We start from the raw sequence: 13,438 nt of genomic DNA on the forward strand, positions 1-13,438 counted from the left end.
TAAGCTCAAGCCAGATCTTGTGACTCTCATGCTGAAAGGAGATTTACCATCCTATGCTTTAAACCTACCTGAAGTTCACTGTAAAACCCAGCAATTCCGAAGCCTAATTTTAATTTCAATTAAAGCTGAACGGCTCCAGGAAAAACAGGAAATCAGTGCACCACTTTCAAGAAGGAAACAGCAAACTCCACACAAGGGCTGCCAGCCACTCCACTTAAGGACAAGTTCCCACAATGAGATTTTTTTTTCAGGTTTTTCTTTTTTCCTGTGGCAGTTACTGTAACTTTACTCAAAGGAGGACTGTAGCAACAAGGCTACTTTGGTGCTGTTGGAGCTGCCAGTGAGATGTGAAGCCCATCTTCGTGGCCGAAGCGCCGTGCCGGAGCAGCCACCACGACAGGCGCCACGGTACCGCGGATCCCGCTCGCCGGGAACCACGCAGCTCTTACCTCCCAGTGCTTCAGTCCCACCAGCTTCACTGTTATCTGAGGTACTTCTGAGAATCGATTCCATTTTATGGACATCCTTCCCCGGGCCAGGAGAGCCGCTCCCCAGCAGGAGCTGCTCCTCGCTAGCCCATGGCGGTGCCGGAGGCTGCAGCAGGGCCAGGGGCAGGAGGCACAGCAACGAGGAGTTGAGCAAAAAGGGGAGGGGCAGCACAGTTGCTGACTTCCTTAAAGATGATTTTAGCTACTTTGCTATTGCTTTCATCTTGCCCTACCTTAGCTTACACTGCTAAAAAAAACAAAGCTAAAATCCAAACCCGTACAGGCAGGAAAGGATGTGATTAATATTTTACAAGTCAGTGTAAGACCACCCTTCTTTAAAGGTAGAGGGGAGTAAATCAAACACTCTGTCATGTTTGGGCTACAGAAAAAGTGAATTTTCACATACTGTTGCTATGTAGCACATAAGCAAACAAAGTGCTGCAGAAGTTGCCCAGACAGAGAGGTTTTGTGTGTTTGAGCTCCTCCTGCTCGGCAGGTCACATATATTCCCTGTCTCCTAATCCTTTCAAACACTTGCAACTCCTACCATATACCCTGAAATGCTGCTGCTGGCACAGCACTGCATTATTACTGTGCAAGGCAACGAAAAAGAGAAATTACTCATGCTAATTGTTGTAATTTCTCAGAAAGTCTTGACCAAAATGAAAAAAAAAAGAGGGTTTTTTTTCCTGAACTGACGAAGACAGAGCAGGTTTAAGACCTCACAAATGTTAATCAGGGCACTCACCAAGAGATACACTGATAATCCCTAATAACACCAAGTACGTGCCAGGCAGGGGTAAATTAACACCAACTTCTATCAGTGTCCCCTCCAGTTAATGCTCTAACATCCTTTTATTTTTAAGGTTTTTTTTTACATAACCCTCTACATTTTCCTAAAGAGCCGTTAGTAGGCTCAGATGTGCTTTATTTTACTTTACTTCATCTGAGAAAACTGCATTTTTGAAGGTCTGGAGACGACTAAAAATGAGCTGAAAAGACACTGAAGCCTCCCTCCCTCCTGATAGCCCAGAAACCCAACTTCCTGTGTCAAACTTCCCCTTTCAAAGTTTGTTGTTTAGTTGGTTCTGTTTTTAACTCTTAGAGGTTTTTTTCATCTATAATGCTTCTGAGAAATCAGTGTTCCAACAAATTTTTTTGTCAAATTATTTAAATGTACTGGTTGAGCCTTAAAAATGTATGTAATGCAAACATTACGCCATGAGCAGACAAGAAATTATAACTTGAATGATATTTTGGCTTTTTATGAGCTGCAATTTTTGTAGTGCGTGTTATGGCTCAGATTTGGAAGCAACTCTTTACATTTTCAGACACAATCATGAAATTAGTGAAATCAAACTGCACTGAGCAAGTGTCTAAAAGCACTGCTGTTGTATTTTCTGTCCCAGCCAGATCTCAATACCGTTCCCAGGAAATTCAGCTGTTGAGCAGGGCTTAACTTTCAGCAAATTGAGTTCCACAGTTTCAAGGATGGAAAAAGGGGAAAAATATAAATATTAGGCATCACTAAAAGTCACTGTTTGAGCAACTTCACCTGCAGTGCAAACAAACTTTGTGGCAAAAGTAAAAAGATTATGAAAAGACAATACAGCTTTAGGCAGGCAGTCCCTTCTTACAGCTCCTGTCCTTGTTTCATTAAAGGTTTTCAGGTTCTGCAGAAATTAGACTCATTAATCACTACAAAGCCCTAACTCATACCAGGGCAAAATTTATTCTCTCTGGGAAAATGAGTGAAAAAATAGAATCATAAAGGCTGGAAGAGACATTTAATATTAACCAGTCTAACTGTTCACCCAGCATTGTCAAGGACCCAGCACTTGGCCTTATTGAGCCTCATACAGTTGTCCTTGGGCTCAGTTTTGGGGTGCTAAGATTTCCCATGGAGCCAGTCACTATCACCCCACAGACACTCCTGCCATTTTAAAAAAACAAAAAGGAAGGAAGAAAGTAAAAGAAAGTAATTAAAAGGAAGTCAAGCAAAGACCTAAATGCAGACCTCCTCTCTGCTGCCTACGGGCATTCCAGAAATCACAAGAAGCACTTACTTTGCTCTTCTTGCTGCTGGACATTTTATTCCTGAGGTAGCTGAAGGTGCGGCTGACTTTTGTTACACCTTTACCAGCGGAGACACTGCTGCTCTCTTCAGATATGCTAAAATAAATTAAAAAAAGATAAAAGTTGCATTTTTTTCCCCTCCTTCCCAAAGCATCCATTAAATGGATCAATTCTTTTTAAAGGACAAATGCATTTATTAGCCAGTACTGTCTAGGGGATTTATGGTGTTTTACCAGAGAAAGAACAGTGAAGACAAAATGTCAATCCACTCATTTTGAGATAAATTTCAGTGACTCCTCATATCTGTTTTGAAGCAGGCCATGCCATAGCACCCTCTGCTGCTCCCCTTGTCAAATAACCAGGAACCATTAATACTGTAAAGAACCATTTCCTTCCAGAGAAAGGCATCTGTGAACTCTGAAAAGGCTGTGAATGTCTTTAACAGAAACCACTGTCTGCAAAGCCTCCCCTGAGAAATGAGAATACCAATATTAAGTAATAAACCACAATGGTTACGTATATTAATTTAGGAATTTTTAGGATCCCTGATAATTTTGCCAAACTTTTCACGCACAAGCTTATGACTTTTTCAGCTATGATAAAGGAATAGGGAAATTATTATTGCATTAATCGACATAGTCTGTCAATACTGAGTACAACACAAACCAAAAGCAGAACACAAACACTAATTAAATCAAGGAGGAGAAGACAGCAGAGAGTAGAGGTGAAGAGCCTCCCTGTCATAAAATAAAGCCAAAGCTGTCAGTGGCACAGAGACCAGACTCCCAGTGCCACAAAGGCCCTTCCTCCAGGGAAGCACCTTGAAAGCCGCCAGGAAGATTGTCTCATCTGTGCAACTTGCAAGGATGTAAAATAACACACAAAAACATGATTGTTTTGGCTTTTGTTATAGAGAGATAGAGAGAATTAGCCACAGGCAGAAAGAACTACTTTTAGTGTAAAATATAATTCAGGGCAAACCAATACCCTGCAATAATGCATAATCAACACATTTCTAATGCATAACATGATGTTATCAGCTATGAATAAACAGAGCCTTGTTAAGAGATGAGACTCAGACTTTCATATTCTGTGATCTAAAACACTCTTCAGCCTTTAGGGGCACAGGACTGATTTTCACAACTTCTGGTGCCAGGAAGGCTTTGGGGTGCCCTGGGCAGAGCCTGCTGCAGGATTCCCCCCAGAAGAGGCAGGGTGTCCCAGGATGCTGCAATACTGCATAATGCAATGCAATACTGTACCTCTGCACTGAGGAGCCCACGGAGCTGCCAAACGACTGCGCACCTGCAAAAGATGGGAGGGGCAGGGGGGGACAGGTTAGACTGCATCCTTATCCCACTGATTCCAAAAAACATGATTTGCATATTGGGATGGTTCAAGAGGAAAGGGAAATGTTTTCCAGAAGTGGGTGTTTAGAACAGATTTCACGTGCTCAGGATAAAATCTGTTCCCTGTAACCTTAGCTGCTCTCAAATTAGATGCTGAGGTGAAAGCCTGTTTAGTATTTTTATCACTCTTCAGCTATTAAGTAAAGACCATGCAACTGTTAAACTTGCTGGTAAATCAGGGTGGCTGAATCAGAACTGCCAATTCAATGGCAATAAGTATAAATGAGAATCATTCTGACACAATGCTTTTATTTATACTCCACTTAGAAAGGATCTATTGTACAGTACATCCGGGTTTCATGTATAAAACTTTTCTCCTTGATAAAACTGTAGTTCATTTTCCCATCAAAATCCTGAGGCACTTCATAAAGAGTAAGGGAAACAAGGGAAGCCTTATTCTGCTTTCCACAAAACGTTACCAGCCTGGGGCTTCGTCACGAAACACTGCTTGAGGAAAGGCTCAATTTCAACACGAAGCTAAAGCCCTGCCAGTGGCACCAACCCTCTCTACACAAGAAACTTGCTTGCACAATGCTTTTGGAGCAGATCTGGGAGCTCACAGCATTTACCAGCACCATTGAAGAGCACTGAAAAATCAGGGTGAAACTATCCAGGACAGAGGGCTCTTTCTGAAGTAACCAGGCTTGCCAAGACTCAAAAAACCCCTTCATATAAGCAATGTTTGCAGCCCTATCTGTAGTTCAAGAAACGGCCCAGCTGTCACCTTACTAGGCTTCTGCATATATACTGCAAGAAAAACAGCATTTTGGCTCAAATTCTCTTAATGCTAAGGGTGAATGCAGAAGAGCTACTTGCCACTAGAGGCAAAGAGGCCCTTTATCCAAAAGCAGTAAGAGCATTAGAAAAAAAACTGAGCATGCAATGCTAGGCTTTAAATACAGATTTTCTAACCACTGATTCAAATGCCAACAGAGTCTCAAACAGGAATATAATTTCTTCATATTGAGAAACTAAAATACAGGCATACCCTGTTACCTAAACCCTGCTTGGAGAGCTGTGTTAATATTTCCCTTGCAAAATCTTTCACCTCATTAATGATTTATCCCAAATACACCAAAGTTAGTAATACTGTAACATGTATGAAATGAAGCCTACTATTCAATTTCCAATATTATATTTTTTGTATTCTATTTATTTATTATATATGTGATATTTTTATAATATAAAACTAGGTAGATTTATATTATTAAGTAGGCACTTAGGTAAGTGCCTACTAGGATCATAAAAGCAATTTACAGACTCCCAAATCCTTGGTGTAGCTCCAGTAACTCTGGTTCCCATTTCACTTCTGGTTTGCTTTTAATCTGGGTTAGACCTCGTTGGTATTTCCTTTTTTTTTTTTTACGAGATTAATCTGTTTGACTGGATTTAAGTATTTCAGATTTTTTTTTTGTTTCTTTGCAGTTAACAACAAAAATGTGAACAAACACCGAACCAAGAGCTGCAATAATTTGGTATTTGTGACTGTTTTTCGCTACCTTGAGAAAATACACTGCATGAGAACTACAATTATGTATAATTTATCTTTTACTTCAATAGCAGTTTCATCTTAAAAATGGGGGATTCATGGTGCTGGCAGGCAAAATGGATCCAGTGAAGAATTAAGGTCTATTTATGAGTTCATATTTTAGATTATAATATAACATTACATGATCAACACACTGCTGCAAGATGTAAACCGCAGGAAGATAGGCATAGTAAAAGACACATCTTCTCACCTTCTGGCTTGTTTCTGAAGCAGAACAGGGGAAGGAAAGCTCACTTTTAAAATGTTTTTGCTCCCTGTCATGACCAGGAACAAAACTGAAATCTGACTTCAGAACCCACAAAAAAAAAAAAAAAGTTTTTGTTTCAAAAGCCATAAATCCTATCTATGACCAGTGAACCTGGCTAGCAGCCAAAATTTGCTGTATTTATACACAAAAATTAATTCATATGGTAGCTGGACTTGAAATAATTAATCAAGATCCATTTTGCAGAAAGCAGTGACTAGACTAGGATGTTGAAACCAGCTTGCAATGCCTTAATGATCTCAGTAATTAAACTTCTGTGGGTCAAGAAATCCAAAGGCTTCATAATAATTGTCCAGCCATCTGAAATCTATGTCTTAAATATATAACCAGACAAACTTCAACTAATTCTCCATTTTCTGAAGAAAAAGCAGGAATGGAAAGGTTGAGGATTGGTAACTGAAATGCACTTGCAATCTCAGTGTTCAAACATTCATCCTCTTATGAGAAATGAACACTAAAGTTGTGAAAAAACTGGTCTGGGATTGCTCCATGAAAAATGCCCATTGCCAAAACGGTCTCAGAAGGACCTGTGGCTAAATCAACCTTTATAAAGTCACCACAGTACTCTCAAATATGTAAAGAAAACAATGCAATTGTTTGAGACAATATCTGACATTATCTTAAATTATTATTGTTAACACGAGCACTGTTGAGGAAGAGAAGATAAATACTGGCTCCTATAAATATCTTCCAAAACTGTCATACCCTAAAATGAATATCAGATATTGCATGCTTAAAACAATAAACCAAAAATAAATAATAATAGAATAACTCAAATGCTTAAAAGAACAAAACTCACCAAATAAACTCCACCAGAAAGGTTACCTAAGGCTATTTTTTACTGTGGGGCATCACATGAGTGAACAGCTGTGTCTTTGCAGTTCACTTTGTGGGGACCATGATCTGTGAGTTTTGTTAAAAGCAGAAGAAAAGGACAGAGCAATGGGGAAGGAGCTTAAATCTGAAGTGGTAATACCAAACCTGGGCACAGGACCTTGCTGAAGGAAAGGACAAACCCACAGTGAAAACCAGGACTGGAAAGGAGGAGAATTTAGATATGTACAACGTGGATGGTGTGGAAATTGTTTTAAACTCAGGAAGCAATCAAAATCTATTGGAGTGGAAAGCAATTTCCCCCATCCCAGTAAGGACACAAGGAATGTGTCTGCTTTATTTCAACAGTCGAATAAAACATGCTTAAGAAATAGGAAGCATTTTGAATAATCTTTGCTAAGCCCATTTTAAAAAACAAGAAGACTCTAAATCACTTTAATTTAATCTTCTGCCTTAGTTGGGCTTCTTTTAGCAATGGAGTTTGCAGGAGAAAAAAAAAAGCTGCCAGAGAACTCTCACCTGTTTCCCAGAGAATTATTTTGATAACAGTATCAGGACTTAGATATGAACACCTTGAAGACTTAAGGTCTTTGACTGCAATTTGTGTTTAGTGGGGGAACTGTGAAGTTGCTGTGAAGATTTCCAGAATTTAATAATCAGGGCTTCTGTTCACTTCTCTTTCACTGAGCAATGCACTCACTGTCACCTATGGAGGACAAGGATGCACCTCTTTTGCTAACTCAATGCCCTGCAACAAGCTCAAGGCCAGTATTTTGGTTTTAGTAAAAAGGTAAAAATCACTTTCTGCTCAGTGTGGCAGGTGATGATATCTGCCACATGGATATGGACTAAAACTAACCAAGTAAGATGTGATGGTGCTGATGTAGAAGATTCTTTGGATAATAATCCTTTTCATTCTGCTATTAGTTAGTATTCAGATACAGAGCCAGGATAATGCTGTTAGACATCATGCAATGGAAAGGGTAGTTCAATGTTTGCAAGGTGAAGTTCCAGTGTCTGAAGCAGAAAACCAGATTTCCCTGTGTTTCCACCCATGATGGCTGCATTGCACAGAGAATGATTACTTACTCTCCAACTCCTCCTCCTCATCACTGGAAGAAGAGCCAATAGAAAAGAGAGTTTTAGACTTAGGAATGAGTGGAGAGATGCTGAAGGAGAAGGAGATTCGTCTCGATGGTCGAGTCCGGCCCTGGGCTGAGAAGTGGGTTAACAGCAGACATTAGAGCATGCTTGAAAACGCATTTAATAATAAAAAGGAGAGGAAAGCAGCCAAAGCAAACTAAAAGCAAAGCAAAGGAAAAGTCTGCAAAGCAGCTGGCTCCAGAAAGGCACAAGAAACAAAGAACTGAGAATGTGCAAATTCCAGAGGGTGCAGGTTTCAGAGGGCACAGGTCTCACTGCAAGCATGGCTCGAGGCTCCAGTCTTTCCCTATTTTTGCTGACATTTTTTATAGGACCTCTTAGTAAAGAGTTATAGGCAGGTATCTTTCCAAACAGAATACAAACAACAAAATGGATCTCTGGACAAAGGGCATCAGCTTCAGTGGAAGTACTGTCATGAAGTCAAACTAGAAGAACTCAAGATATCTGTTTGAAGGCGCTTTCTGCAGTTAAATGACACAACAAAGCTACCAAATATTAACAAGGAAATTTTATCTGAAGTGTTGACTTTATCTACATGGGGAGGTTCTTGCCAATTCTAAGTTTAAAAAAACCAACAATATTGATAATGTTATCCCTTCAAAATTTCCAGCATTAAAACAGAGACTTTAACTCCCCTTCTCTTCTTCCACAATGAAACAGAAAAAACAAGCATCTCTTCTGCCTTATTCTAAAATTTAAAGAGTCCTTGTTTTAAAGAAACTACCTAAAGATGAGAAAAGTCCCCCTACACCCTCTTCTGCCCTTGGCTGGAAGATGCCTATCAAACACAGTGCCAAGCTCAGCAGTCTGCGACATCAAATATCCCATCATTTATTTTTAAGAGCAGCCCTTGGACAGCAGCAGCTATCCAATAATTCTTTGTAAGTACATGGTCTCTGAAAAGAGAATTAGGAGCCAGCTAGCCATTCTTCAGTGAAACTGGATTCCCAAAGGCCCTATTTCCCAACCTTTGTCTTCAAACAAGCACAAGTGGAAACCTCTGAGCTGTGAGCTGGTTGCTGGACACCCACTGCTCACATGGTACATCTGTGTGTCCTCAGGAAAGGTGACTGGGACAGGGCTGAGGAGCCCCTGTTCCTGGGACAGGTTTGACCTAAGGGTCCTTAAGCACCTACATTAAGTATCTCCAGCACAGGTATGCAGGTACTTTTAAGTCATTCCATGGATACATCAATTCCATGGATACATCAACTTGCAGAACAGGGAAAATAGGCTAAAGACTTTATCAGTACTAATCTTCCAAGAGAAAGACAAAGCAATTATTTCTCTCTTTGAATAAAACATGTCCTGTCAGCCACATACAATGAGGGTTTTTTGCATGGCTGGTATCATACATCAAAACTGAATTCAGAATAAAAAAACACTGTCCAAGGAATAGCCAATGCTAGGAAAGCAATGCAGACAAACTCCCCTGAACGTCTCCTCTAGCCATTAGTCACAAATGCCAATTGTCTACAGGCAATTTGACTAAAATGTGCACAGTAAAGGCATTTAAATTGAAGAATTCTTAGGAAGACCCATGCATTAGTTTTGTTTAGACTGCCTGTTGAAGGAGTTGTTCTAGTGTTCCAGGCATGAAGAACACAATTAGGCAACATGGCCTTTTCTTCTGTAGTCTACTGTCTATTTAGACTAAAAGTCAAGATGAACAATAATACTTTACTGTAAATTGAACCACCTTTGCCAGCACAGTTCAACTTCCATTGCAGTGGTTTTATTTATAGCAATTCCTGGCTTTATAACAGTGCTCCACACTGGAAATTTGCTATTCCAACCCTAAAAGCATTCTTCCGAGCACTCCAGCCAACAGCTCTTGTGACCTCCCTCTATAAAATGCTGAAGGATTAACATTGTGAATGGCCACATCAGCTCTTGGAACATCTGACACATCAGATGGGGTGTGGGCTAGGAACTTGGTCTTGGAAATTGTTCCTGTCTCAGCACATATGACAATAAACAGTAAAAATAATAGAAAACCCTCCATATCTGGATTTGGCTTTTAAAGTTCTTGATCACAGCATGTTGCTTTCTTCCCATTCAGACACATTTGCAGCGATGAGAGTGTATTTTTTTTTTTTTAAACACCTACCACAAAATTATGCAAGTGGAATAAAGAACTGAATTTGTCCTAGAATTCATATAATTCTTGCATAACTCTTAAATGTCCTGCTGGAAAAGCATGAGCATCAAGGGACATGTGACAAAAGGAAGTTTATAAACCAAGACCTTCTTGTAAGAGGCACCAAACTGTCCTATGGTCACAATGCAAATATCACTGTCCCTCTTTCAAAGGGGAAGAATGAAGCAGAATCATAGAATGGTTTGGGTTGGAAGGGACCTTAAAACTCATCCAGTTCCAGGCCTTTGCCATGTGCAGGGACACCTTCCAGTAGAGCAGGTTACCCCAAACCTCATCCAACCTGGCCTTGGACACTTCCAGGAATGCTGGATGTGGTCCTTTGGATGATTTACTGAAGTTTCTGTAGTCAGGAAGGTGTCATGATCGGGAAAAAAAATCCATTAGCTAAATTTTCCAAGTGTTTATTCCTTTTGGATGCTCACATCAATCCCTCAAATGCTCTGATTTTCAAAAACCACCTTCCTATAAAAATGTCACAAATTAATGACTAAGAAAATAAAGCTTAGAGGAATGTTAATAATGTTTACATTCAGTGTCCCAAACCCACAGACATCTGCCTCAAAGCAGAAGATTAACCCTGCTACTTAGCCCTCAGCCCCTCTGGAGAGGTTACTACATCTTCTCTTTTCCTTCTTTCTCCAGGGACCAGGCTGGTTCTAGAAGGAGATGGGATAATCAAGCCTCCATGGCATTTTTAATACCAGGCCACAGAACATTTTAACAGCCTTGGACATCCAGGCTTCCTCAGCCACCAATAGCTCATTTCTGGGGAGCCAGCCAAGTTTTTTGGTGTTTGGTCAGAGGCTGGGTGCAATGCCAAGAAATTGGATGCCTCAAAAAACAACAATGAAGACCTTCAGCCCAAGGAGGGAAGAGGCAATGCCACCACACAGGGCAGGATCTGGTCTCTTCACAGGACCCATTTTGGTTACTGCTGCTGATTATTACATGTTCATTAGGTCACATTCTTGTTAATCACAGAATTATCATGGTGAAGAATTTAAAACCATCTCCTACAAAGCACAATCCCTGTGATCTTTCTCCAGCAAGTCTCCTCCATCAATAATACACCTTTCTTAAAGCATCCTGTTGTGCTTTGCAAGGGAGAATCATGTTAATAAAGAGGAAAGATCAGACACCATCACTAATTGACAAGAGCTAAAACGTCAATAGGGTTTCTGGCTGGCAATTAATAAAATGAAAACATGTGTAACACATCCAAAGCACATCCAGCTGCAGCCTTCTGAATGACTTTTTCAGCTGAAAGAATCAATTCAGCCAAGTTGCAAAATTAAGTGCTTGTTATCGCTTCAATTAAGCTAAACTGGAAAATTTTATAGAATCATCTTTTATTATTTTCTTCAGGAATGAGATTCAATAAATATTTATTTTATTGAATAACTACTCCAAAATATTTAATTCAAAATGAACAGCAACAAACTCCCCCAAGGAGATCAAGACATGGATTTTCAAGTTTCCACAGATCAGCTTTAAAAAAGTCTAGATGAAGGGAAGTAAGACCTCAAGTGGAATTTACCTGACATTAAAAGAAGGAAGTCAGAAAGGTGTAAGGATGCAAAACTAGATCCTATTTTTTTTTAGTTAACATACTCAATAAATCATAGTTTTCGTACCAGGAGTCTAATTTAGAAAGAAAAAAGCAACCCACACAAAGGAAACCTAAGAGAAAGAAAACAGTAGGGATACACTAGGAAGAACAGAACCAAACTGAATGATTTCTGCCTTTCCACCCACAATTCCATGCAGCAGTGAAATGTGTACTTCATGTAATAAAGGAAGCATGAGCGGGCAGTAGCACATTTTGCCTTGGGAAGGAAGCAACATATACTCAATTATACAGAGGACAGAGTGGATAAGGGAAAACTAGATTACTCACTGTCGAGCACTGGTTTGCTAATTGACATTAGAGACACGGATTTGGTCAGTGGAGATGAAACAGCAGAAGAACAGAAGTTAAATCCTTGTGGCTGTGATGTCTGATGCACCTGCAGAACAGAACAGAACCACACTGAGCACGTCAAGAATGTCAATTAATTACGCAACAGATTATGTGTGCTTCATTTTCTTGTAAGACATTAAAAACCAGATATTGTTAAAGCTCTCTGATGGCCATGGAAATTGCTGTTGTGACTCCAGCTCCTCAGCAGAACTAGGTTGTCGTTCAACATGACAAAAAAAATCTGATGCTTAGCAGTTTGTTCCCCAAAGATGCCATTCCTCTAAGCAAGAGATGACACAAGTGTTGTGCTGCCCCAAAAAACAAAGTAGAAAATTTAAAATAGCTGGAGATTCCTCCATGTCAAAGACAGAAGATTTTTAATATTATGTGTATGTACATATAAGGTGGAAGCCTTTGTCAGACTGTCACTTGGGAAAATGACTTCCAAAATGTTAATATAGCGTTTCCCAGACATCCAACAGTAGCTGGACAGCTTTACCTGGTGGTTGTAGTCTCTGATTTCTCCTTGCTCGAGCTCCTCAGTGAGCAGGACCAGGGACTGATTGCTGGCAAGTGGACTCCTCCTGAGGTCTTTGGAGCTCAGAGAAGAAGCCTCCAGGTTTGTAGAGGGCTTCTTGTTCTCACCAGAGTCTCCAGCAAGGCCTTCTAGGCTGTAACTAAAGGAAAAGCACAGAGGTCAGGTGCTGCCAAACCCTCAGTGTCTTTCAGCAGAGCACCTGCAAACACGAAACACATAGAGCAGGCACTGAAGTGTGCAGGCAAAGGCAGGTGCTACTCCTCAGCATGTTCTTTTTTCTTCAGAGCAAAGAGAAACATCTTTGTGCTTCTAATGAGGCATAAAGGTTTGTTCATTGCTTGAACAACCATTGAAACTCCTTGTCAATTGCCTTTCCTACTGGTTTTTTAACTCTTTTTGAGTGGTGCACAGGAAAATCCAGAAACACCTCTTCTAAAGTTTTTGGCATTTCCACATATTCTCTTTGCTAGCTTTATATTAGGCTCTCCCCTGGAATAAAGCCACCCAAATCAAACCATGCATAGCATGGTGCTGCCTGTCCTGGACCAACATCCCTCCCACATCAGCTGCTGTAACACTCATCTCTGCAGCCACATCCTCTGAATCTGTTTTGAATCTTGACACTGCACAGTTTTGGCACTGATAATGTCATTTATTCTGCCAAAGCTGGTTTATTTTTTTACACATACTGTGGTTTTGTTTTTAAATTCAATAAATGTTGTTTCCATCACCCAATCAATTTTATTTTATCATCTACTGAGGGAGCTAGCTAGGAGCTAGGGCAATAACTCAAAGCTAAATAAAATACTAAGTTTTTGCTTGGAGAGCTGTTAGAAATAAAATGTCTGGCCAAATTCTGTAGAGACAGGTGCTGATAGACAAGTGACCCCTACAGAAAAACACTAATACACTCTCCTCTCACCTATACAAAACACACCTGCTCTCACATGGGACTATTTAATCTGATAAATCTTGCCCTAACATTCTGCTTCTG

At 40.1% G+C, this 13,438-nt stretch overlaps 1 protein-coding gene across 1 annotated transcript in view; it reads right to left on the reverse strand.

The window, feature by feature from the left end:
* AKAP13 (A-kinase anchoring protein 13) overlaps positions 1-13,438 on the reverse strand; it is a 71,766-nt gene that overhangs the window by 29,282 nt on the left and 29,046 nt on the right. The window contains exons 7-10 of the mRNA XM_077786010.1: positions 12,406-12,583; positions 11,844-11,952; positions 3,827-3,869; positions 2,555-2,660 (exon numbers count right to left, since the gene is read on the reverse strand). Coding sequence (XP_077642136.1) covers positions 2,555-2,660; positions 3,827-3,869; positions 11,844-11,952; positions 12,406-12,583 — 436 coding nt within the window. The remainder of the gene's footprint in view (positions 1-2,554; positions 2,661-3,826; positions 3,870-11,843; positions 11,953-12,405; positions 12,584-13,438) is intronic.

Source organism: Lonchura striata, chromosome 11 (assembly GCF_046129695.1).
Source record: "Lonchura striata isolate bLonStr1 chromosome 11, bLonStr1.mat, whole genome shotgun sequence".
Taxonomy (NCBI): Eukaryota; Metazoa; Chordata; class Aves; order Passeriformes; family Estrildidae; genus Lonchura; species Lonchura striata.